The sequence below is a fragment of the Lissotriton vulgaris genome, chromosome 10 (genome assembly GCF_964263255.1).
Source record: "Lissotriton vulgaris chromosome 10, aLisVul1.2, whole genome shotgun sequence".
Taxonomy (NCBI): domain Eukaryota; kingdom Metazoa; phylum Chordata; class Amphibia; order Caudata; family Salamandridae; genus Lissotriton; species Lissotriton vulgaris.
The window spans coordinates 790610161-790635739 of NC_141698.1; the positions used below are offsets into that span (position 1 = coordinate 790610161).

The 25579-nt window shown below is 40.9% G+C and overlaps 1 protein-coding gene across 1 annotated transcript in view; it reads left to right on the top strand.

Annotated features, from left to right (window-relative positions):
* Positions 1–25579, top strand: part of RAPGEF5 (Rap guanine nucleotide exchange factor 5) — a 997318-nt gene that overhangs the window by 414439 nt on the left and 557300 nt on the right. Inside the window, exon 5 of the mRNA XM_086941717.1 lies at positions 5946–6114. Coding sequence (XP_086797843.1) covers positions 5946–6114 — 169 coding nt within the window. The remainder of the gene's footprint in view (positions 1–5945; positions 6115–25579) is intronic.

A 25579-nucleotide genomic window follows, 5' to 3' on the forward strand; every position in this document is an offset into this window, starting at 1 on the left:
ATGACTTCTTCACATGTTTTTTCTCCAAAACCAACTCTCCTGGTCTCAGGTCATGCGCTTTTTCTTGCTGTGTTTTGGTTGCAACTTCTCTAATCTGATAAAACACAGAACGCACCACATCAGCCAATCCTTTGCAATAATTGAGCACTGGATCATCAGTTATATTCATCAGTTGATATGCTGGAAGTATTGGCTGTCTCATTGCTCTGCCTGATTACTTTATGGGTTGATAATTAAGTCTTTTTATAAGGGATACTTCTCAAACTCATCAAAACTAAAGGTAAAGCATCTGGCCATTTTAGTGCTGTGGATGCACACACCTTTGAAAGTCTTGACTTAATTGCATCATTACTTTGCTTGACCACACATGAGGCTTCTGGTCAATAGGCACAATGTAATTTATGCTCAATTTTGCAATGCTGCACAAATATTCTGAATTATTTCATTATTAAAATGTTTACCACTATCAGTTTCTAAAGAGACTGGAAATCCAAATCATGGAATTATCTCTCTCAGTAGCAATTTAGCAACAGTTAGACTATCATTTCGTCTTGTTGGGTAAGCTTCCATTCAACAAGAGAACATACAGACCACTACCAACACATATTTCAACCAATTACATGGAGTGAGTTCTATGAAGTCTGCCTGCAGTCTAGTAACTGTACCTGCTGCTTTTCCAATTCTTCCCCAACTGACAACAGTTTTCCTTCCTGTATTTTGCTGCTGGAAAGTTATGCACCTCTGGCGAAGACTTTCTGCACTAACCCTAAACTTGGGAATATACCATGTCCCCTTAAACAAACTAATCATTGCGTCTCTTACTACATGTGTTAGACCACAGTATATTCTTGCCATTTGTGACAACAGGTTTTCCATCAGTGTAAACCCACACTTCGTCTTCTGGCCATCGTGAAAAACCTGCTCTGATCCCAATATTTTTTCCTCCTCACTAGCTTCTTCCTGCAATTCCCAAATTTCTTCCCATGTCTGCACAGAAGAAAACATCAGATGACAATTTGTATCAGATTTCTGTTGTCTTTGTTAATTGAAACTGAATTTTGAGCACACAATTGTGCAACTTGGTCTGCATATCGATTTCCATTTGTTACATAATCATTTACAGATTTGTGTGCTGAACATTTTACAATTCCAATCTCTTTGTGCAATTGTAGTGCAAATAATGACTCCTTAACATAGCTACCATTTTGAATGGGTGAACCAGATGATATCAAAATCCACGTTCAAACCACAACTGTCCAAAATTGTGGACAACCAAAAAACTATATTGACTATCAGTGAATATGGTCATGCTCCGATTTTTGCCAATTATGCAGGCCCTGGTCAATGCGACCAGCTCAGAAATTTGGGCAGAACTTACTCCTTTCAATCCTGAAGCCTCGAGGACAATGGCCACTGTGCAGATTGCATATGAAGCACACAAGGTACCTTTATCATCTTTCAAGCAAGATCCATCCACAAACATTACACAATCTGATTCAGGCAATGGTATATCTTTTATATCAGGCCTCGTTTTTGTACACAATTCAGTCATATTTAGACAATCATGATCAGCTTCATCCACCACTTCCTCACAACTTGGATTTGGTAACAAAGTAGCTGGATTCAAGTTGTGCATCTCATCACAGTCACATTCTCCGCTCCTAGAATCACTCTCTCATATCTTGTCAACCGACTACTTGTAAGATGCTGGTTCTAGTGCTTGTCAACATGATCTCAACAGAATATGACACTTACACTCTCAACGAAGGTCCCATTACAATCGATTCACACTGTTCCAATCTCACACAACTAGCAGCAACTGCCTTCAAGCATCCTGGTAACGATGCAGCCACTGAATCCAGTGTTGTCAAAATATATGGCACTGGACGACGTGCCATTCAATGCATTTGCGTTAGAACTGAGAGTGCACAACCATCTTTCTCGCAGCGAAAGAAAGCAAAATCCTTGCTGTAATCTGGCATCCCCAATGCAGGTGCTCAACAAAGACTGTCTCGCAACCCCACAAATGTCCTCATACTTTCTTCATCCAGTTCAATTTGATCAGTCACATCGTTATGGGTCAATCTCTGTAATGGCTTGGCTGTCAGTGAAAAATCACTGATCCATTGTCTGCAGTATCCAACCATACCCAAGAACATTCAAACTTCATTCTGCGTTCTGGGTGAATTCATTTGCAAGATCACAGTTATTCAATCTTGTGATACTTTCCTGACTCCTGTCTCAATTTTATGACCCCAATGTAAAACTTCTTTTTGACAGAATTGCAACTTTGCTGGTGACACTTTATACCCACCTACTGCCAAATGGTTCAGTAGAGCAATAGTATCTGTCACACACGCTTCTCTATTCCTTGAGGCAAAAAGCAAATCGTCAATGTATTGCAACAAGAGTGAGTCTTCTGGCATTACCAGTGACTTTAAGCACTTCATCAAAATTTGATTGAACATAGAGGGACTCTCTGTATACCCTTGAGGAACTCGGAACCATGCCAAAACATGGTCTCTGAACCGGAACTCAAACCAATATTGGCTATCCGGATGTAGGGGTAGCGAGAAAAATGCTTGGCACAAATCAATCATGGTAAGCCACTCTGCATCACAAGGAATCTGATAAAGAATCACCGCGGAGTTTGGCACTGTCGTGCGACAGTGTATCACTATTTTATTGATCTTTCTCAAATCTTGAACTATTCTGTACTTACCACTTGGTTTCTTGATCCCCATAATAGGTGAATTACAAGGACTCCCTAGTATTTCCCTCAAAATGTCTTGTTCAATCATTAATTCAAATACAGCTGTTACTCCTGCAATGGTCTCAGGACTCTTTTTGTATGGGGGCGTTTTGGGAAATTCTGCACCTTGTTTGCCTAAAATCTGCATAGGATCAACTCCTTTCATCAATCCAATGTCTTTCCCTGGAAAATGCCACAAATCAGTCAACACTGTGTCTCTCAACTCAACAGGCAAATCCTTCACTGTCAATAAAGGATATAAATCATTCACTTCTGTCCATTGCTTCACCATCATCATGTTAAATACCACATCTTCATCCTGTGTATGTAATGCTATTCCATCTGGTGTACAACAGATGGTGTAATTCATTTTGCAAAGAAAATGTATTCCTAACAGGTTAACTGAACTTGTATAACACAGCACAAAACGAAGCAAGTCTTGAAAATCTCTGATGTGCACCTTCATTGGTTTTGTCATTGGAGTTCTCATTAATTGATTTGAAACACCTATGACTTGGATAGTATCTCCTGAGAGGGGTAGGTTAGATATTTTAACAGTTCTCATAGTGGAATGGGTAGCACTAGTGTCTACAAGGAATGTAATCACATTACCTTCGACTTTTCCATCCACAAAGGGACCACACTGATCTACCTCTAGAGATGCGCCAATCACGCATTCCTCCTCCCCCCTCAGCCACCATCATTGAGATATATCTGAATCACTCTCCTGCATTGCAACCAGAATTGTGAAACCATTTTTCACTTTTTGATTATTATTAGCTGATTCACTCATATGAAAACTCACATTTGCACTGTATCTTTGTACCCGAGCATTCATATTTTCATTCGGCATCAGGGCTTGTGGAATTTGGAACTGTGTAACCACCTGTTGCGGTTGCAATTGAATTCTGTTCACCTCAACTTGCATTTGCTGATTAAAATCCTGATTCATTTAATTATTCCCTAAGAACACCTTACACTTGTGTTTCTAATGTGCCAACGTACCGCACACATACCACGGAAATCTCTTTTTGATCTCTTCTTTATTACCTCTTCCCCAACTTTCTTGAGTAGAAACACCACCATTCACCATGACACCTCCCATGTTAGAAATTTGACTATTCTGAATATTCTGATTCTGACCCTCTCCTTGGAAACCTGCTTGAAAAAAATCTACAACATTACAACCTTTCTGTGCCGCTATCATCTGAGCCCACATTTATTACTCTTTCAACTGCATATGTCTCAATTCAATATCATCACTACAATATTTTGCATAAGGCAATATTTCATCAACACTTTTATTCTGCTAACAAATCAAATGCTGCTGAATCATGTTACTAATCTCCATTTTCAATCAAAACACAAACCTATATACAAAATGTCCCATACTTTTATCAGTTATGTTCTCAAAACCACTATACGGTTTAAATACCCGTAAAAGCCTTTCAAAAGAAGCACACACTGTTTCTTTTGTTTTTTGAGTTGTTCTAACTATTTTTACCCAATTTGTTTCCTTTGCCTAAACCTTTCCCTTCAAATGGGTAATGTCCTGATTATAATATTTCAGCACTTCATCTGATGGTGCTCCAGTTTGTGCATGTCTGGGATATTCTTCTTTTGGCCAATCTACCACAATCTTACACTCTACCCATAAATCAGCTTGAGCCACAATATCAAACAAACCCTCTAAATCCTTCCACAAAACCTTTCAAACCTTTACAAACCACTCTACTCATTTATACCTCTCAACTTGTCTTTCTCTCAATCTAGGAAACTCATTTGTTAAAGACAGTATATCCTGCCTTGACCAAGGAACGTGAACATATTCACCTCCTAGTACCTCTCTTATCGGATATATAATGTCAGTCATTGTTGTCTCTGTCCCTGTTTTTCTCACTGTGAACATAGATGTAGCCCCTGGATTTGCAACCATTTCTTTTTAGCCCTTCTGCTTTCCCAACATTCTAATTCACCCCATCGTCTCAATGTATTAATCATCTCTTTCATTTGCAACCGTTTTCCTGAAGCATTTGAACTCTCCAAATCCTTGTCACTAAAATCCAATCTATATGTGTTCTGTGAAGCCTTTGATTTTTCTAATTCAACACGATAGGTCTGTACAACTTCAGCAAATCTCTCATGAAGATTCTTCGCTCACAAAAACAATAATTATTTTTCTTGATATTTACTCAGTCTTTCTGGACTAATCATACCTATACATACTGACATCAGTATAACTCCTACGACTGACCCTCGCTTTCCAAAAGTAATCGGTAGTAAATTACAAATGTTTCTTAAAAGATAAACGTGATTAGAACAACACAAACCAAACCTTCTTGTCTGCGCAACTAAATGAAAGAATAGAATTAACCACTCAAAGAATTCTTTCACTACTAGCAGAATATCGACCAGCGTTATTCCACCCTCAATCAAGTGAAAATTCTCAGGACTTCTTCAGCTGTGCTTTCTAAAGGTACCCAAATAAATCTCCACTATACTAACTTCAAAGTTCCCTGTGCAATACTAACAACGCAACTATTGTTCAGTACTGCATCAACAGCAGACAACGAAATACCAATTAGTGTATGCCACACTAAGACCTGCCCATTAGGCTAATATCATCATCCTGGGATCTTAGGCCACTTCGGACCTGTCTTTCTTAAGGTCAATGATGGGCCACAACATATAACAAGAATATGAAATATTAATAACCAAAAGTCTTAATTCTGTCCTAATCAATTGCCAATTTTATTCAATATAACCATCAAGTCTGCTACCAAAAACCGATGCAGTGTGAAAGGGACTGATAGATATTAAATTCAGTCCTGATGGTAAAATTTAGCAAAGGCCCTCTCCGCCCTCTCTGCTGCATCACTGGGCCTCAGCAAAGCCCCAGTACCACATAGACTGCAATGTGCATAGGACAAAATCACAGCACTATGTTGACAAATTCAGAAGTAAATTAATCTGTACCCAAACAATTTTGGTATTGCCAGTAACTGTTATAGATTTTTGTTTATAGTTTTATGATCACGCTCTATACATCATGGGCCTGTATCAATCCCCTTCCTTCGAAAGAGAGCATTTATATCATATTTCCCATTATAAAAAAAACCTCTTACCACGGATGTCACATATGTCTTGTTTTTGCAAACAAAACTCATTAACACTCACTTTTTTAACTAAACAGTGGACAAGCAGCTGTGCTTTCAAGACACTTACGCCTTCTACCAGTTCTCAGAAGATGAATGTAATGAAGCGTTCTGTGAGTTTGGAAGGGACAATGAATGGGAGAATGGAGTGCGGCTTTTACAGCAGCTTGTACCAACGGTTCCATCAAGTCCCAGCTTTTGTGGTCTGTAAGTATTGTTTGTGAATATGTTATTAAATGCAATGTTTTTGTTTGCTCTGGAAATTACCTATGTTATTTCACTTAATAAATACACATTGTGAATCTGTATGATATTTTATTAAAATAATACTAACCACGTTTTGGAAGAGCAGTGAATTTACTGTAACAAAACTTTGAGGAAGAAGGCTCTTGGGATAAGGCATACTTGCTTTGGCCTGAAGCTCCCACAAACACCTGATGAAATACACCACATGAGCTGATATATTGAAATTTCTTCCCTTATAAAGTGCAGCAATGGAATAGTACCAACCACAATTTATGGAACAAAAACAATTTTTATCTTACTTCCTGCAGCTAAACGTTTGATTCATGGGTTCTCCACAGTCCACAAACTAAATTCTTGCGAAATTTGACCACAGATTCTCAGTAGTTGGTACATGGATATGGAATATACTTCTCCAAGATATCAAGGATAAGGGCGCTCTGCTTACCTTCAAGAAACATATGGAATAATTCCTTTACAGCATCCTTTTGTGGCCCCTAGGTACGTTATTGACTGAAAAAAACCAAAGGATAAAGTGAAGTTATGAGTTATAATTAGATGTTGAAATATTACTTAAACTAACATTTAAAAACAAACAAAAGACTCTGAAATTCAACAGGTATAGTTTACTGAACAATTATAACGTGCGTCACCACCATGCACTACTTGTCGTCTCATACATTACTTCAGTCATGACATGTTAAATGACATAGTTGATCACATCACTGATAACTCCATAGTCATATACAGCATAGAGTTACTGTGTGCACACGTGTGGGTGCATAGCATGGAGATAGCATAAGCTGTCTAGGCAGGTGTCATGCATGTTGGAAAATAATATGGTGAACAGTTTACAAATGACTAAAGTTGGAGTACCAGTATCACTCCATGTTTAACAAGGTAAATATAGACTGAAAGCACCTGATGTGAGTTTCAGAGGTATGTTTCAAAGTAGTATGTGGCCTAAAGACAAAGCCTGTTCAAAAAGTCTGTGAAAAAGTCCAGTGCTTCTGTTGATAATAAATTATCCACCAGTGGATATCTGGACATGTGCACAGGTTAAATATTTGTAATACAATGCTGTAGACAAGGTCAATGCAGCTTGGATGTTCATAGGTGTAGATGTGTATTTCCAGATCCTTGCTGTAGATATTGAAGCATTGAGAATTGCTGAATAATGTAGAAGGTAAAGTTGCCCTGCTCAGAGGAGGTTTTTCTCACACTGGCTTTGTAAGCATGGCTATAAGGTTCTGTGCCATTGTGCCCATTTCAGGAATGTAGTGTATTTTGCTAAGCTTCAGAAAGTTGCCGTAAGGTCTAGCTGAAGGTGTCTTTTCAGTTGCAAGTGCTTGCTTGTCAACATAATGACTTAAAATTCTGGGTCATGTGAAGTCTGTAAGACAATCACATTAAATGGAATAGAAAACCTTCCACCGGTTTAGTTAAAATACTTTAAGTCCACAAACTCTACAGGATACTATCACTATGGCTCGATGATGGCATCAGTAATGTCATAAATTATCATGTCATGAGTGATGTAAACCAGAACTGGTGCATTTAAGTGTTTTGTTTGGTTTCTAAATGTTATTTTTAATAATACTTCAACACCTAACTATAGCATCCCTTTAAACATTTTCTTCAGTGAATTTCTAGGGTTTTTAATGTAAGCTGAGATCTTAATACCATACGTGTGGGGGTTTTTATTATCATATTCAGCCAACTCCCCTGCTGGATGGGCTGGTAGTGTTGTCCTCTGGCCTAAACACACCTTACTGCAGGTGGGCAACTCCCAACTGGGCGCAGCCTTCACCTGTGATTAACAGGGAATTGTCTGCAGAACCCGACCTCCAACAGTGCCCTACACTCAAACCCCTGCAGTTGGCAACCTGTGAGAGATTTGGTGCAGGACCCTTCCGCAGGCCAATATTGGCCCCTGGTACCTCATCCCCAAGGTTTCATCTTTTATTAATTGGAGAGAACCACATGGTCATTTCGGCCTTGGATACCCCCTTGCTTTCATATCCATGGCCAGGCCCCAGGGGATGAGGTCCTCTGAGACAAATGGGGCCCATGAAGGTGGGTCCCCATACCCATATTCTTTTTTGGCCAGGCCCCAGGTGATGGTGATTAGGCCCGATATGGGGCAGCGCAGGCCCCCCCTCAACCCATTTATAAAATCATACAGGCCCTGGGGAATGGGTTCCCAGTGCCAAAATCAGCCTGGGGAGGGAGGTCGGGTGTGGCCCCTCCACCTTAGTATCAAACGTAATTTCCCCCCAAGACCTAGCCTACTTGGGGAGGCAAAGTACATCAAGTGCTTGCTTTTATTGTGCCACAGATCCTCCATGTATTTGTGGCAAAATTTGAGAAAAAAAAAAGTTTTTGCCCATTATGCCTACGGGATAAGGGTATTCCTGCTATGTCCCCTTATATTTTCCCTTTTTTTCCTTGGACTTGGATGAGTCGGAGTCCCAAGATAGCTGCCAACACCTCCTGGTTGTAGTGTTCCCCTCTCTGCCCCCTACAGACCCCCCCCCCCCCCCAAAAGAATTGACAAAAAGTGTCACAATCCAGCAGGACTTCTGCAGGACTAAAAAAAAATAGAAAATGACAGCCAGGCCAATCCTTTAGGCCGTATTGAATAAGGAGAGGGGGCCATCGTTGTATTGTTACTAGTCGCAAAGGGGGATCGGGTCCCCAGGGCATAAGAAGGCTCGGGGAGTATGAGCCACGTGACCCCCTTCCCCTTTAATTTAAAAAAACAGCCCTGGGGGATGTGGTCTCCAGGGCATTTTAAGGCTCGGGGAGGGAGGCCATGTGGCTTCCTTTCCCTTTATTTTAGGTTTTAGGCTTGGTAGATGGGCTTCCAGGGTCTAATATGCATTGTGGAGGGGGCCCTCATAGCCCCTCTCTCCTTCGATTAAAAAAAAGAGTTCTTAGAGATGGGGTCTCCAAGGTCTAATAACCCTCGGGTAGAGGGCCACCTGGTCACCCTCCCATTTAATAAAAAAGAAAATAGCCCAGGGGATGGAGTCCCCAGAGCTTACTAAGACTCGGGGAGGGGGGCTCACCCGGGCCACCTCACCTTTCTTAAAAAATCAAAAGCCAATTGGGGAAGGGGTACCCTTGGCCTAATAAGGCTCAGGTAGTAGGTCTATATGCCCCCCCTTTCATAAAAAGAAAGACCTGAGGAATAGTGTCCCCAGAGCCTAACAAGGCTTAGGGTGGGAGGACACATGCAAAACACATGGCTGGGGGTTGGGTTTATGTTACGTTATGTTGAAAAAAAAAAAAAAAATATATATATATATATATATATATATATATATATATATATATATATATATATATATATATATATATATATATATATATATATATTATTTAAAAAAAATCTCAGTTTCAACCTCTAGTTTTGAAATCTCTTCACATTGAGGTAAGGACACAGCCAGGGATTCACCGGATCATTACTTTATTAGATAAACCTCAGCATCGCATGTGGACATAAGACCAATGCGTTTCAGCCTTAGCCTTTAGCAGGGTCAAGAAAAAAAAATAATATATATATATATATGTGTATATATATATATATATATATATATATTACCTACTGGCTATCGCCAGTAGGTATATATAGTTAGGATTAATTCCCTATGGGATTTTTGAAAATTCTATGTCTAATAACTTTGGCGTTTGAGGACGGAATCGGCTGAAATTTTCAGGAAAATGGCACATTTTGTTTCTGAGCAGCCCCTGAAAATTTGGTGGAGTTTCGTCAAGGGGGGGCTGAGAAAAAAGGGGGGTCCCAAAACGTGTTTTTCCCATTCATTTTTCCATAGGGCGGTTGGACTCACTTTTAGCTCGAACGGCTGAATGGATTTGCACGAAACTTGGCAAAATTGTAGGGACTGTTAGCCCGATGTGCCTTTGCTAGGTCTCAATATATGTGCTCCAGTAGTTTTTGAGAAATTAACGTTCAAAACAAGATATATATCTGTAACAGCGCTCCGGGCAGCGATCCGGTCCGCTTACTTTTCGCGAAACGGAACTTTGCGCGCAGAAAGCTGATTGGCTCTCCGGTGTCTGTCAACATTCTAAACAGTCCGGAGCGGCCGCCATCTTATCTCTCGGTAGGATCGAGAGAGAAGAGGTGAAAAACGAAGGGGGAATTTATTGAAAGGGTGCAAGGTATACCCCTCTTGACCCCCTAGGATTGTTGTTGGGGTTATTAAAGGGTCCCGTGGGGAAAATAAAAAAAAATTTATTTTTCACGGTAGAAGCGTTTCCCGGGCCGCGAACTGGGCCGCAAACTGGTAGCGAAACGGGAATTCGCCATTTTGTGCTTCGTTTTAATTGTTTAGAGACAAAAATTATCGCCGCACATCGGCCACAATGCATGAATATCGTTGAAAAGTCAGCGATATTCATGCATTATCCAGCAAATGCTCTTAGCCATGTTATCCACCTTCCATTGGATAACAGAAAGCTGATTGGCTCTCCGGTGTCTGTCAACATTCTAAATAGTCCGGAGCGGCCGCCATCTTATCTCTCGGTAGGATCGAGAGAGAAGAAGAGGTGAAAAACGAAGGGGGAATTTATTGAAAGGGGGCAAGGTATACCCCTCTTGACCCCCTAGGAATGTTGTTGGGGTTATTAAAGGGTCCCGTGGGGAAAATAAAAAAAAAATGATTTTTCACGGTAGAAGCGCTTCACGGGCCGCGAACTGGGCCGCAAACTGGTAGCGAAACGGGAATTCGCCATTTTGTGCTTCGTTTTAATTGTTTAGAGACAAAAATTATCGCCGCACATCGGCCACAATGCATGAATATCGCTGAAAAGTCAGCGATATTCATGCATTATCCAGCAAATGCTCTTAGCCATGTTATCCACCTTCCATTGGATAACATGGCTAAAAACCGCTCTGTGTGTGAGCTTTTTTTTTTTTTTTTTTTTGCTGCGTGACGTTTGTTAACGTTCGATTCGATGGAAATCAGGAAGTGTTGAACACCATTTTGTCACTGCGAGTAAATATTTTGTTATAAATGAATCCTTATTGATAAACATTGTCTGCGCCATCTTGCGTTTTTGTCCAATGCCACAATTTTGTCGTGCACGGCAGCCATTTTAGATGCCTTGACCAGGGCCACTCTCTGCACGCCGCCGATTCTCAGCATGGCTCCCCACCCTCGCACGCATCTCCCCCACGCAATGGTCACCCCCGCTCTCTCTTTCATGCATGGGCCATATACTTCCCCCATCTGCGCTGCTCTTCTCTGAGAATCACACCCTGTGCCCGCTCGACACCTCCCTTTCACCCTATTCACTACCACACCCTCTGACACTTCTCTTCCTCTGTGTCCGATTGTCCAGGCCGGACCTAGGCTATCACCTAGCCCTGCGGATGTAGTTTATGGCTCCAGCTGTAGAGTATCCAGACATGCCAACCCTCCCGATTCAGGTGTGAGACTACTGATTTCAGTGCTAGTCTTTCGCTTCCCGATTCCTGCAAGGAAAAACCCGGGGGCATATTTCCAACAACTAGCGGTAATTTTTGTCTCTAACTTGTTTAGAGACAATAATTATCGCCGCACTTCGGCGAATTTTATCGCACATAAACCTTGCTATTAGCAAGGTTTATCGCAAATGCGATAAAAAACGGCCGCAATGCATGAATATCGCTGAAAAGTCAGCGATATTCATGCATTAGTCAGCAAATGCTCTTAGCCATGTTATCCACTTCCCATTGAACAAGCGCATGGTCTTTTAAAGATTTGTGAAGTACTCGGGGCGGCGGTGTGTGTGTGTCCTCTTTCAGGAGCGGGCGGGGGGGCACTGCCAGCAATTTGCAGGCCAGGCAGTGTTCAACACGTGCATCACCCTTTCTCTGCCTGCTATTGCGCTCCATGCTTCGGAAAGGTAAGAAAAAGAACGTGCATTTGAGTTTGAAATGTCCGATCTTGTAGCAGTACACTTGCAAAGCCCACACATGACAATAACCCGATTCAAGGCCCCATTCACCCGATTTTTAAAAAAAATATAGTACTCCAAGACAGTTACATTTTAAAACTTTATTAATATTTAAATATAACGAACGCAACAAAAACTGTAAATATATTTAACCATTTTTTGAAATTAACCAGAACTATAACGATAACAACAACAACAACAATAATATAACTTTTATGCCTAAATTACGCAAACATTTAGCTAATCTGCTAAAGGGGGGAGTCGCCATTTCTTTACAATAATCAATAATGAAAAATCCACATCAATAGGGTTGCCCGTTTTCTCGATGCAGCACTATAGTGCAATATACACAGCACCTGGGGTGTCAAGAGTGAACAGGTCTTTCTTTGTTCCTTAAGATGTTATCTCCGAGAATGCTGATGCATTGGTGTCTGTACACTTCTTTGTCAATTCTGTCAAGATGATAACTGCTTTATAAACAGACGATATCTTTGTTTAGTCATTAGTGTTAAGTGTGTCTGAAACTACAGTGCCCTTCTGTTTTTTTTTCTTCAGGCTCTACAGAGTTTTGTGTGTTGTTCTTTTGAGCGACAATTATTCCAGAGGTTTCAGGTTCACTTGTTTTGTTCTGCAGTGAGTTAACAGCTTTAGAGAGTTCATGTTTATTTGCTATGTCCTGCTGTTCGTGAACTGCTTCAGAGACGTCAGCCTCATTTTTTATGTTTCAGTAGATCCTGGACCTGCCCGGCCGCGCCCAAAATGGCGCCGGTGTAAATGGGACTCGTAACTGCTTGTTCTGTACTGGTTGCCCAACCTTGATATCACGAGATACATATGCAGTTTTGAAGCACATGGCGGAGGCTTGTCTGCTGTAGTGGGGCGCCCCTTTATCGTTTCAGTCGCCATTCCGCCTGCTTTTGCTACACTGTGCCTCATCCGCCATTCAGCTGTTTAGCGCCCGCTCTTACGGCTACAGCGTCTCGCTCACCATGTAGTTGAGTTGCTCCCACTCTTGCGGTGCAGCGGTAGGCGGCTGCCACAGGACTCTTAAAATGGCGGCCGGCTCTTCGGATTTGGGCCTGGTCCAGTAAAATGGCCCTGGGACACCTTGGAACTCGGACGCTTGTCTGCCAGGGCTTGGGTTCCATTCTCGAAAGCGTCCCCTCAGCCTTGAAGATTGTACAAAAGTCTTGGGGGCCCTCGACTCCCGCAGGCTTCCGGTGGGGAGCGGCTGCCATGATTGCTTGCGGAATGGCCACGACGGAGCTACGAGATGGTGGTGCTCTCATGGTGACGCCAACTTCAGTCTGAAACATCCAGAAACAAGGTGGGGCTTTCATCGTTTGGGGAAAAAAAATGTTTTAATCCAATGAAAAGTGTTATTTTTAGGTCACATGACCTAGTCTTACATAATTAGGAAAAGAAAAGTAAAATGAACCAATGAAAAGTTTTATTAACAAGTCACATGACCTGTTATGCTTACGTTACGCGCTGCGCGGCGCGCTCTGGATCGTTTCCGGGAAGCTGCGCCTTGCGCACCGGAGCACTTCCGGGTGCGCTAACGCGTCGCGTCATATGACGCATTACGCGACAATGCAGGGGCAGAATATAGTCAAAATGTCTCCACCAACCAGCGGTCGGAATTCCACCGCTTTCAGCAGTCCAAAAAGTTCGGTCAAATCTTAAGAGCGGGAGCAACTCAACTACATGGTGAGCGAGACGTTGTAGTCGCAAGAGCGAGCGGTAAACAGCTGAATGGCGGAAGAGGCACAGAGTACCAAAAGCGGGCGGAATGGCAACTAAAACGGTAAAGGGGCGCCCTACGACAGCGTGTCTTCAGGTGAAACGGATTGTGGGACAAGGTCCAGAATGAAAGATTCTTCAAAAGGGAAAAAATTCCGCCGGACCCCGGGAGCCGGCCGCCTATGCCGGGGGCGATCTCAGGCCTCACCAGGGCAACACGACTTGGGGAGGGGGCAGGAGCCAAGCGCCCCCTCTCAGTCCGCGCCATCTCACCGCCCCTCGGGGGCCTCCGTCAAGCGGTTTAGGGAGGCACTGTATCACATTGTTTTCCAATGCAGTCAGGTCCACAAATGGACCCCACTTACTTTGAATAGTGAAGCTGCAGCAGGTGCAAATAAGGTTTAAACAGTGTTACAAGAACTGCTTAGAACTCTGAAGTATGGCACTCAATAACCAGGACTTATGCCATTTATGTAAGGCAGTGACATGGAAGCAACTCAGGGACAAAAAGCATGAACGAACATTCACGTATGAAAATCTTATTTGGAGAAGGGGTAGAATCCAAACGCCCCCTGCCAGTTCGCGCCACTACACCGTATGTGGAAAATCTGAAGCCATCATTCTACAAACTCTCAACGCTTGTTATCAGTGCATGACTTTCATGCTCGATCGATTGAGCTTTTTTTATCGGGCAATAAAAAGTATAAAATAGTTATGTAAATAGTTATTTAATAAAATGTTTTATTCTGTTTCTTTGGTGGTGTGTTGTGTATATTTATAATATTTGCATAGGGTTTGCCGTTATTTCGGGCGGTGTGGGTGGCGAAGTCGAGCTGTTTTGCAGCCCTCATGGTGTGGAGCTCAATTCATTTCACTATTTTCGTATTTCTCATGAAGGGTTATTCCTAATGTTTGTATTTTACTGAGGTTAAAAAGAGATCGAATTAGTGGTCTACTGATTTTGCTCGATTACTTTTATTTTTTTACACGATTTTTCACTATCTGCAAAGACTAAACAGAGTATTGCGACTTTGTGCTTGTTTGTAAATAGAGAATGATCCAAAGAGAACCAATTGTAAAACAGTAAATGCTTGGATAATAATCAATCAAATGGAGAGACAAGGAGGTACGACGGATTACAACAGGGGTAAAGGTCTGCGTTAACTACCGTTCACTATCTGCAAAGAGAGAGTACTACTAAGAGAAAAGAGGGGAGTGGGAGGGGGGGCAGCGTTCAAAGCACATCAGCGTGCATAAACACGAAAACGTTTTTACCTATCACGTACTTGACATTTGACAGCTTTTGATGTTTGCTATTAAAAAACCATTGAAATTCACAGAAAAAACCATAGGTTATACTCCATATATAGTTAGGAATTTGCATTTACAAAACCTTGAAAATTCAATGAAAAAACCATTGGTTTTAGGCCATATATAGTTAGGGATTTGCATTTAGAAAACCTTATTTTACTCGCATAAAACCATTGAAATTCCATATATAGTTATAAGCGCTAACTATATATCGCGCACCCGCAATCCACTGCTGATGATGTCACATATTACATCATTCATGACATGGTTAGTGACATCACTGATGACATCACTGATGACATCTCAAATGACATCACTGATGACATCACTGATAACATCTCATTTGACATGACTGATCACATCACTGATGATATCATTCATGTGATAATACCATGAACCTCTTCAGACTCTAATATAACCTTAGATACAATCAGTGTAAACAGACAGTCACTCATCCATGGAGTTACTCACACACCTAGTCAGTTATGCCAAAAATCAATCACACCTCCATTTTCTCAACTATACAGTTATACACACCTTACTTATTCAAACATATACTAACACATATTTACTTTACTCTCTTATACAATCTCTGATACATGTTCACAATGATCCATACAGCCACTCACACATTCACTAGCTCTTATGCACAGTTATTTATAGATGTCAACTCTCACATGTACTGTGTTTTACATATGTACTTAATTTGACATGTAGCACTGAGATATCCATTCACTCACTAATACACTCATGCACAGTCAACCGCCCATACAGCTGTTTCCACATGCAGTTTTGAATCTATACATATAGTGAATCAACTACTCACACATCTATGTACAGAGTCACACACCTCCCAGCCACCCATACACACACACTCAGTTTCCCATACAAATACTTGGGCAACCAATCAATAACCCATATAGTTACTCATATAGCTACTGATCAACATATGCAGCAGTTTGTAGAACAACAGATATAATGATGCACAAATTAAAACAGTTTAGTCACTAACCCATGCACTCAGTGAGACACATTTAATCACTCACTCATACAGTCAGTCTTGCACCTACTAAATCCTTCATCCAGACACTTATACATCCACTCATTCTTCAATATGTAAAACATATTTTAACTTTACAGAAACATACAGTCACTGGATGTTGTAATCAGTGATGTCATCAGTGATGTCATTTGAGATGTCATCAGTGATGTCATCAGTGATGTCACTAACCATGTCATGAATGATGTAATATGTGACATCATCAGCAGTGGATTGCGGGTGCGCGATATATAGTTAGCGCTTATAACTATATATGGAATTTCAATGTTTTTATGCGAGTAAAATAAGGTTTTCTAAATGCAAATCCCTAACTATATATGGCCTAAAACCAATGGTTTTTTCATTGAATTTTCAAGGTTTTGTAAATGCAAATTCCTAACTATATATGGAGTATAACCTATGGTTTTTTCTGTGAATATATATATATATATATATATATATATATATATATATATATATATATATATATATATATATATATATATATATATATATATATATATATATATATTTATATATATATCACAGCTTCAAACATCCACGGACCATCTGTCCGTAAAGAAAGCAGCACACGCAGGGGGTAGTTCCACGCTTAGATTTTATTTGGGAACTTCACAGCATACGACGCGTTTCGCCAGAGGGCTTCGTCAAGATATGCAAAGAGCGGAGGCGCTCAACTCATTTAAATAAAATGTCTTACATCCGTATTAAGAGTAGAGAACAAAAAAGGACTATACAATCGTTAAGAGTGGATCGGCCATCTTTAGATGGTGTGATAATTACAAGTTTAACCCAGTCATAAGTTCAACATGTGTAATTCTATGTACAATACATAAACATAAACGCATATCCCACAATAAATTATGCATAAGAGCTATACTCGTTATCCAGCCCGTGATGGGCAACAATAGTCCAATTATCCTCCTCACACATGTACCGCCCTGGATGGGCTAGCCGCCGAACAGATCTAATATACTAGATGCTAAGGTGCAAACAATTATGTATGTAATGCTAAACACTATGCAATCTAATAAACCATAGGCAACCATGATCATGGCAATAGGAGCCCTTAGTTAAATACTCAAGGCACATATTAGTCTAACAATATAAAGACTCATGCTATAGTGTATGAGCGCACCCAAGTTCAAAATTGCGTTCATAGCAACCCAAATATCGCCCTGGATGGGCAAGAATAAAAAACCAGGGATTGAGATGCCGTGATTTAGGGGGTCTCTGAGCAATGGAAAGCCTCAATCAAGAGATCAACTTGGGCCACGATGGTAAAGTTACTAACACACAAACATTGGCCACCCTTGACGTCCAACAAAAAGGTGGGTGCAGTGGATTTAAACCGGCATCAACGTTCATGCCCATTATGGGCACTGACGCTATTGACATCTTCTCGGATGCGGTCTTGAGGGATCTATCCAGACTACGCAAAGTGAAACAATATACATCGTCCAATAACAATTTTACTAAGCAACAGCAAATTGCTCTACATACCTTGTGCGAGGATTCTGGTTTGGTATGTAAACCCTCAGATAAAGGGGGTAACATTGTGCTCCTTACAGCTGCACAATATGAAAGTGAGGCCATACGACTGTTGGGAGACACGAAAACTTATATAACCGTGGGTGACAAAGACTACAATCGAAGCGTGGGTGAGTACCATGACATGATATCCAAATGGTACAATAAAAACATGCTCAGCACAGATGAATACCTGTTTCTGCGTTGTCTCAGTCCAGTGATTCCCACTTTTTATTACCTTCCCAAGGTACACAAAGACATACTTAATCCACCGGGAAGGCCCATCGTTGCTTCCAATGGTAGCCTCACAGAAAACCTCTCCATTTATGTGGACTCGTTCCTCTCACCGTTGGTCATGTCATTGCCCTCGTATCTAAGAGATACTAAACATTTTCTGACACTCATGGACAAAATTGTTTGGAAAGATACTTACTGCATGATGGTGCTAGACATCGCCAGTCTATACTCCTGTATAGCACATGACGATGGTTTGAGATCGATGGCTAGTTTTCTGGATCGACGTCCCGTACGTTTCTATGAACATAATAAGATGTTGATGGACTTTATGAACTTTAGTCTGAATAATAACATCTTTCTTTTCAGTAAACAACTGTACAAGCAGATTTCTGGAGTCGCCATGGGAGCTTGCTCTGCTCCTAGTTTTGCCAACCTCTTTGTAGGTTGGTGGGAGGAGCAGGCTCCCTGGAGAATCACTAATCATGAGTGGGACAATCGGATTATAGGGTGGCATCGTTATATAGACGATCTTTTTATCATCTTAGACAGCCCTGTAGAAACTGCCAGTGTGTTCATAGACGTACTCAAAAACAATGACATGAATTTTAAATTTTCAGGTCACATAAGCAGGACCTCAGTTAACTACATTGGTCTTACTGTATACATAGATGACAAAGGAACAGTGCAAAACAAATTATTCAGGAAAGAGACGGCAGGGAACTCCACCCTCTTAGCCACAAGCAGTCATCCTCGCCAATTAGTTGAAAGCATCCCCTATGGAGAACTTTTTGAGGCTAAGGCGCAATAATTCCAATGAGGATGATTTTAAGAAGGCAGCGGAGGCTAGTCTTCAACGATTCAGGATAAGGGGTTACAGTGATGGGGTTCTAGCTAGTGCTTATGATAGAGCAACCAAGATGCAGAGAAAAACACTGTTAGAACCTAAGAAGACTGTAAAATCCAATAACGGGGCATTTCGCCTTATCACCACCTTTTCACGGAATGCAGGGCAGGTCAAAAAGATACTTAAAAAAAACTGGAACATTTTAATGTCCGACAACATCATTAAAGCAGATTTGCCTAGCAATCCTTTAGTGACCTTTAGAAAGGCCAGATCTCTCAGGGACCACTTGGTCTCTAGTCATTATACTGCTCCTGATAATATCCCTAAACTTCCTGTATTGAATGGTTTCTACCCTTGTGGCCGGTGTAAGGCCTGTAAACATAGTAGGCGGACGCTTACTTTTAAGATACCAGGTCTTTCTACACCGAAAAAGATTACCAAATTCCTGACGTGCTCTACAGCATATGTCATCTATTGTCTCACCTGCCCTTGTGGCTTAAATTATATCGGTAGTACCACCAATGCCGTTAAATTGAGAATATTAGAGCACATGCATGCTATTGCCAAAAAAGATGCCACCTACCCCGTAGCAAGGCACTTCGAAAAGAAGCACAATAGTAACAGGGATCTGTTATCTTACATTTGTCTCGATAGTGTTCCGGCTAATATCAGGGGAGGTGATCGCCTTCTTAAGCTTAGAAGGCTAGAGTCCAGATACATAATAGACTTGCAGAGCAAACACCCGAATGGCCTCAATATGCATGAAGAACTCTCAGTTCATTTGGGTTAAGTTACATGCACTTCTGATAATGATGGACTTTCTATGTCGGTTTATGCACTGTATTCTTGATTGGTATCTTCCATTGTCTGTATAAGAAGTTAGGATATCTGGTATTTAAGAAATTTTTGATTGCAACTAATGTACCGATAGCTTGGTTTTAACATCCCACGTATTTCTGAGTACCTCCGAACAGGTTTTTTATTCTTGCCCATCCAGGGCGATATTTGGGTTGCTATGAACGCAATTTTGAACTTGGGTGCGCTCATACACTATAGCATGAGTCTTTATATTGTTAGACTAATATGTGCCTTGAGTATTTAACTAAGGGCTCCTATTGCCATGATCATGGTTCCCTATGGTTTATTAGATTGCATAGTGTTTAGCATTACATACAGTCGCCAGTAGGTACATGTAGTTAGGATTTTTTTCCTATGGGATTTTTGAAAATTCTATGTCGAATAACTTTGGCGTTTGTGGACGGAATTGGCTGAAATTTTCAGGAAAATGGCACATTTTGTTTCTGAGCAGCCCTTGAAAATTTGGGGGATGGGGGTTCGTCAAGGGGGGGCCGAGAAAAAAAGGGGGTCCCAAAACGCGTTTTTAACATTGAGTTTTCCATAGGGCGATTGGACTCACTTTTAGCTCGAACGGCTGAATGGATTTACACGAAACTTGGCAAAATTGTAGATGGTAATGTAGGTACCAATGCAGAGTCTAAAAATAAAAATACATTGTTTCCTTTGTAGATATCTTGCAGGTTGTTTCAGAAGTTATTGAGGTATATGGAATTCATAGCGTAGTCTGTCAGGAAAGCAGAAACACCATGGAGGCAGGAGATGATAAAGAGATGTTAAATACACATTGGAGATGATATAGTGGAAGAAAGGAAGTAACGATGAGCAAACTTAAAGTTGCACAGTATATTTAAAGTCTGATTTTACATTAAAATCAATTTGCTCCTAGTTTAAAAAATACATATAAAAATTAATAATGTCTCAAACAATTTTTGAATTATTATATATAAATTTATTATTCTGATTTATTTTCAAAATTAAAAAGAACTTCTAATAATTCTTGGTCAGATTTTGACTCATTTTCAATTAAGAAATCCACAGCTTCAACACATTGCAGAAGTTCTATGTCCATTGATTCATCAAAGAATTCTGAATCATTTGCTGTGTCTTGGTTGCATTCTGCAACAATTTCCATGTTATTTTTCTGCTCTCCTTCCATTTTGTATGCTGTAAAATGAATTTAAAAAAATATATCAGTACAGATAAGGCACTGTTGGGTTTAAGTTCAGACAGGTAGTTTGGTTCTTTAAACAGTGATTTTTTCGTTGGGCAGTGTATGGTATCAAACTGGAAGTAGAAATATTAAAAAAGTTATGAAATAAACTCTAAGTCAATTCTTAATTATACAAGACAAGTCTAACTCCATCCATAACTAAAACAGAGAAGTCTATTTTATTCTATAAGTATTACAGAGGGATAGTATATAACTATCAGAACATTTTTACCTAATTAACTTACAGTACAGAACATACTTCAGTTTTTAAAATAACATCTTACCTTTCAAATAGAACTTTAAGTTATCAGTTGAAATGTACTTGATATGTACTTCAAGAAGTAGTAGTCAAAATGGCTGTGCTTCTCTCTCTTTCTTTATATATATGCAGGTACATAACCAATCAAATGCCATGAAATAATAGAAGATATTGAAAGTAGCATTTTGATTGGTTGTCAATTCTAACACTTCATAAGTGTTTTGGTTAGGTAATTTACCTCAGGATATTTAATCAGGCTTACAGCATAATTTTCACAATGAAATTCCATCAAATTTGGGGAAATGGTAGGGACTGCTATGTAGTAGGGGCTATTCTATATTTGATGAAAGTGTCTGTAGTGGTTTTTCTGTAAATTACTTTCCCACCTTTTTTTATTGAGCGCTTACCGGTGCGCTCCCCGGTACGCGAACCGGCAGCGTTACGGGAGTCCTCCATTTTGAGTATTGGTAGAATTGAGACACAAAATGGAGGGCAAACAATGTTCGGAATGGGTAGAAGGGGGCACGGTAGACACTTTGTGACCCTCTAGGTTTTCGGAGGGAGGATTAGGATGCTGATACATGCAAAAATAAAGAAAAAAAAATTTAAAAATTTCGCGGGGGAGCGCCCGGTACGCGCACCAGTAAGCGAACCGGGGAGCGTACTTTGGAGGAAAAAAAAAGAATACATTTTACAGCTTTTGATATTTGCTATTAAAAAAAACCATTGAAATTCACTGAAAAAACCATAGGTTATAGACCATATATAGTTAGGAATTAGCATTTACAAAACCTTGAAAATTCACTGAAAAAACCATAGGTTATAGACCATATATAGTTAGGGATTAGAATTTTGAAAACCTTATTTTACTCGCACAAAACCATTGAAATCCGCATATATAGTTAGATGCACTAACTATATATCGCGCACCCGCAATCCACTGCTGATGATGTCACATATTACATCATTCATGACATGGTCAGTGACATCACTGATGACATCACTGATGACAACTCAAATGACATCACTGACAACATCACTAATGACAAATAAAATGACATCACTGATGACATCATCCAGTGACTGTATGTTTCTGTAAAGTTAAAATATGTCTTACATATTGAAGAATGAGTGGATGTATAAGTGTCTGGATGAAGGATTTAGTAGATGCATGACAGACTGTATGAGAGAGTGTTTAAATGTGTCTCACTGAGTGCATGGGTTAGTGACTAAACTGTCTTAATTTGTGCATCAGTATGTCTGTTGTTCTGTAAACTGCTGCATGTGTTGATCAGTAGCTATATGAGTAACTATATGGGTAATTGATTGGTTGCCCAAGTATTTGTATGGGAGAGTGAGTGTGTGTGTGTGGGTGGTTGGGAGGTGTGTGACTCTGTGCATAGATGTGTGAACAGTTGATTCACTAAATGTATGGGTTCAAAACTGCATGTGGAAACAGCTGTATGGGTGGTTGACTGTGTGCATGAGTGTATTGGTGAGTAAATGGATATCTCAGTGCTATATGTCAAAGTAAGTACATATGTAAAACACAGTGCATGTGAGAGTTGAGATATATAAATTACTGTGTATAATAGCTAGTGAATGTGTGAGTGGCTGCATGGATCATTGAAAACTTGTATCAGTGATTGTATAAGAGAGTACATATGTGTTAGAATAAGTTTCAATAAGTAAGATGTGTATAACTGTATAGTTGAGGAAATGGAGGTGTGATTGATTCTTTGCATGACTGACTAGGTGTATGAGTAACTCTATGGATAAGTGACAATCTGTGAGTGTCTGTTTACACTGAGTGTATCTAAGGTTATATTAGAGTCTGAACAGATTCATCGTATTATCCCATGAATGACGTCATCAGTGATGTTGTCAGTGATGTCATTTGAGTTGTCATCAGTGATGTCATCAGTGATGTCACTGACCATGTCATGAATGATGTAATATGTGACATCATCAGCAGTGGATTGCGGGTGCGCGATATATAGTTAGTGCATCTAACTATATATGCGAATTTTAATGGTTTTGTGCGAGTAAAATAAGGTTTTCAAAATGCTAATCCCTAACTATATATGGTCTATAACCTATGGTTTTTTCAGTGAATTTTCAAGGTTTTTTAAATGCTAATTCCTAACTATATATGTTCTATAACCTATGTTTTTTTCAGTGAATATATATATATATATATATATATATATATATATATATATATATATATATATATATATTATGTATATATATATATATCTCACATTTCCATGACCCCTGGCGCTTCTATGTTCGGTGCGGAGTTCCAGGCAGAGCCATGCCGATATATATTTCCACGTTTGAATCCTCACAAACTCCTTTTGAATAACGCACTCACAGGCTTTTCCATTCCCAAATTATTTTATTTCAAATACATCCAAGGTTGAGAAGACATCCGACGCGCTTCGCTACCCCTGATAGCTTGTTCACGTTTCAAATTGGAAAACAAACAATTCAACCAATAAAAACATTATCAAAACATCATGTGACTAGAGGTGGTTTTTGTATTTACATAGTGCATTCTGGGAATTGTGGGTTTCTCCGATGTCAATTCCACTTATGTGTACAAAAAAAAATTGTTTTTTAAATATATAGTTTATCCACCTGTGCGTAAAAGGTATTTATAACGTGTGAATACCTGTTTTTACCCGTTTTTATTACTATTTTTTAACTTTTTTCTTGCGTCTTCCTCTTTTTTACATTTTTTTACATTTTTTACATTACCCATTGTTAGACCTGACATCATTGGCTTGAGTCTCTCCTCCATTTTTTCTGTTTGCCTCCACCGTTTTACGATGTTTTGCTGGTGTATGCTTTGGGCGCTGTGCCACTGCTGATCAGTGCCACAGCGCAAGTGCTCCCTGTGTTAAATTGATGTATCGATTGTATTCCATGATTGGCTTATTTGGTTTACTGTCAGTCCCTAGTCTAGTGCACCAGGAGTGCCGGGGCTTGTAAATACAAATGCCGCTCGTGGGCTTGCAGCACGTGTTGTGCCACCCACAAGAGAAGCCTCGTAAAAGAATGTCTACGGGTCGGTCATTGCGAGACCCACGTGCAGTCTGGTACTGTCACGCTGACTGCGCAAGTACACCTACTTGCCAGTCCCTCAACCTTCCCTTGGCTTCATGTTAGTCACCCCTATGGTAGGCCCGCGGGCCGGGTGCGTTGTAAGTATAAGGTAGAACACTCCTGACCAAGTTGGCATGTCCTGATAGTGAACTATGGCCATCTTCGTTCTTCACTATTGCGAGGTAACCTGCTCTCCGTTGGTTAGAATGGGCCGCCGGGATTATTAATGCTATGATCCTAGCTGGCTCGGGGAGCATGGTGCAATGTCGAGTTTGGTATCCCTGAACTCGGGGTTTAATTACGCATCCGTTGGTGTGGATGGTTTTTGGACTCTGGGTTTGAAAATGGCACTTTTAGAAAGTGTCTATTTTCTTGTCTAACCATTCCTGGTTTCTGCTGGTCTTGTGTGTGTGTGACAGGAGCTGGGTGGCTCCAGAGGTCTGAAAGTCAGTGTGGGATGAGTGGGACATTTGCGTTGAGAGTAGGGGGAGAGTAGTTGCTGATAGCCTGCCCTGCCTGATACAATGCTGGCTCCACCTCCTACCAAGCGGCTGATGGCTCTGTGCCTGCCATGGACGGTCCTAGCCCCACATCCTGCCAGGAGGCCGATAGCTCTACTCCTGCCAGTGACAATGCCGGCTCCACCTCCTGCTGGGCATCTGAGGACCCAGCCCTGCTCAGTGAATAGGCCAGGTGCTGCTGCCTGGCTCCACCCACAACAGACCCAGGATGTTGGGAAATTCCCCTGCATGGACAAAGGGATCAAAGCCGAAAAGGGGTATAAGAGAAGGACCCCTGAACCAAGAAATCAGATCACTTCTGACAAGGAACCCTGAAACCAAGGACAAGAGGCCTGCTGATCTAAGGACTTGCCTACCCCTTCTGCCAGTGTGCTGTTTGCTTGGGGGAATCCTGCAGTGCTTCTTTATTTTTGCCAAGGAACCAGGAGAGAGGAACTGTGTGTGTACTCTCACGCTTGCTAAGAAAATCTCCAAGGACTGGAAGAGTGCCAGTCTCCTGCTGAAGTCACATGGCTAAAGGACTTCATCTGCTTAAAGTGCTATTTGCTGGAACCTGTGAATCCAGCCCCTCTGAAAGATCCAGCAATCTCGACGCCGACGGACGTCGCCGAATCCAGCTCGACATAGTGAGTAACGGCTCCAGTGTCCCACTCCCTCGACGCCGGCCGCCAGGCCCGATCGACGCCAGCAGCAACGCCAGGGAGTAGTGAGTTCGGCTCCAGCTCCAAGGGACCTCGTGTCTGCACCGCTGCTGATCGCATCGCCCTCGTGCCCTCTC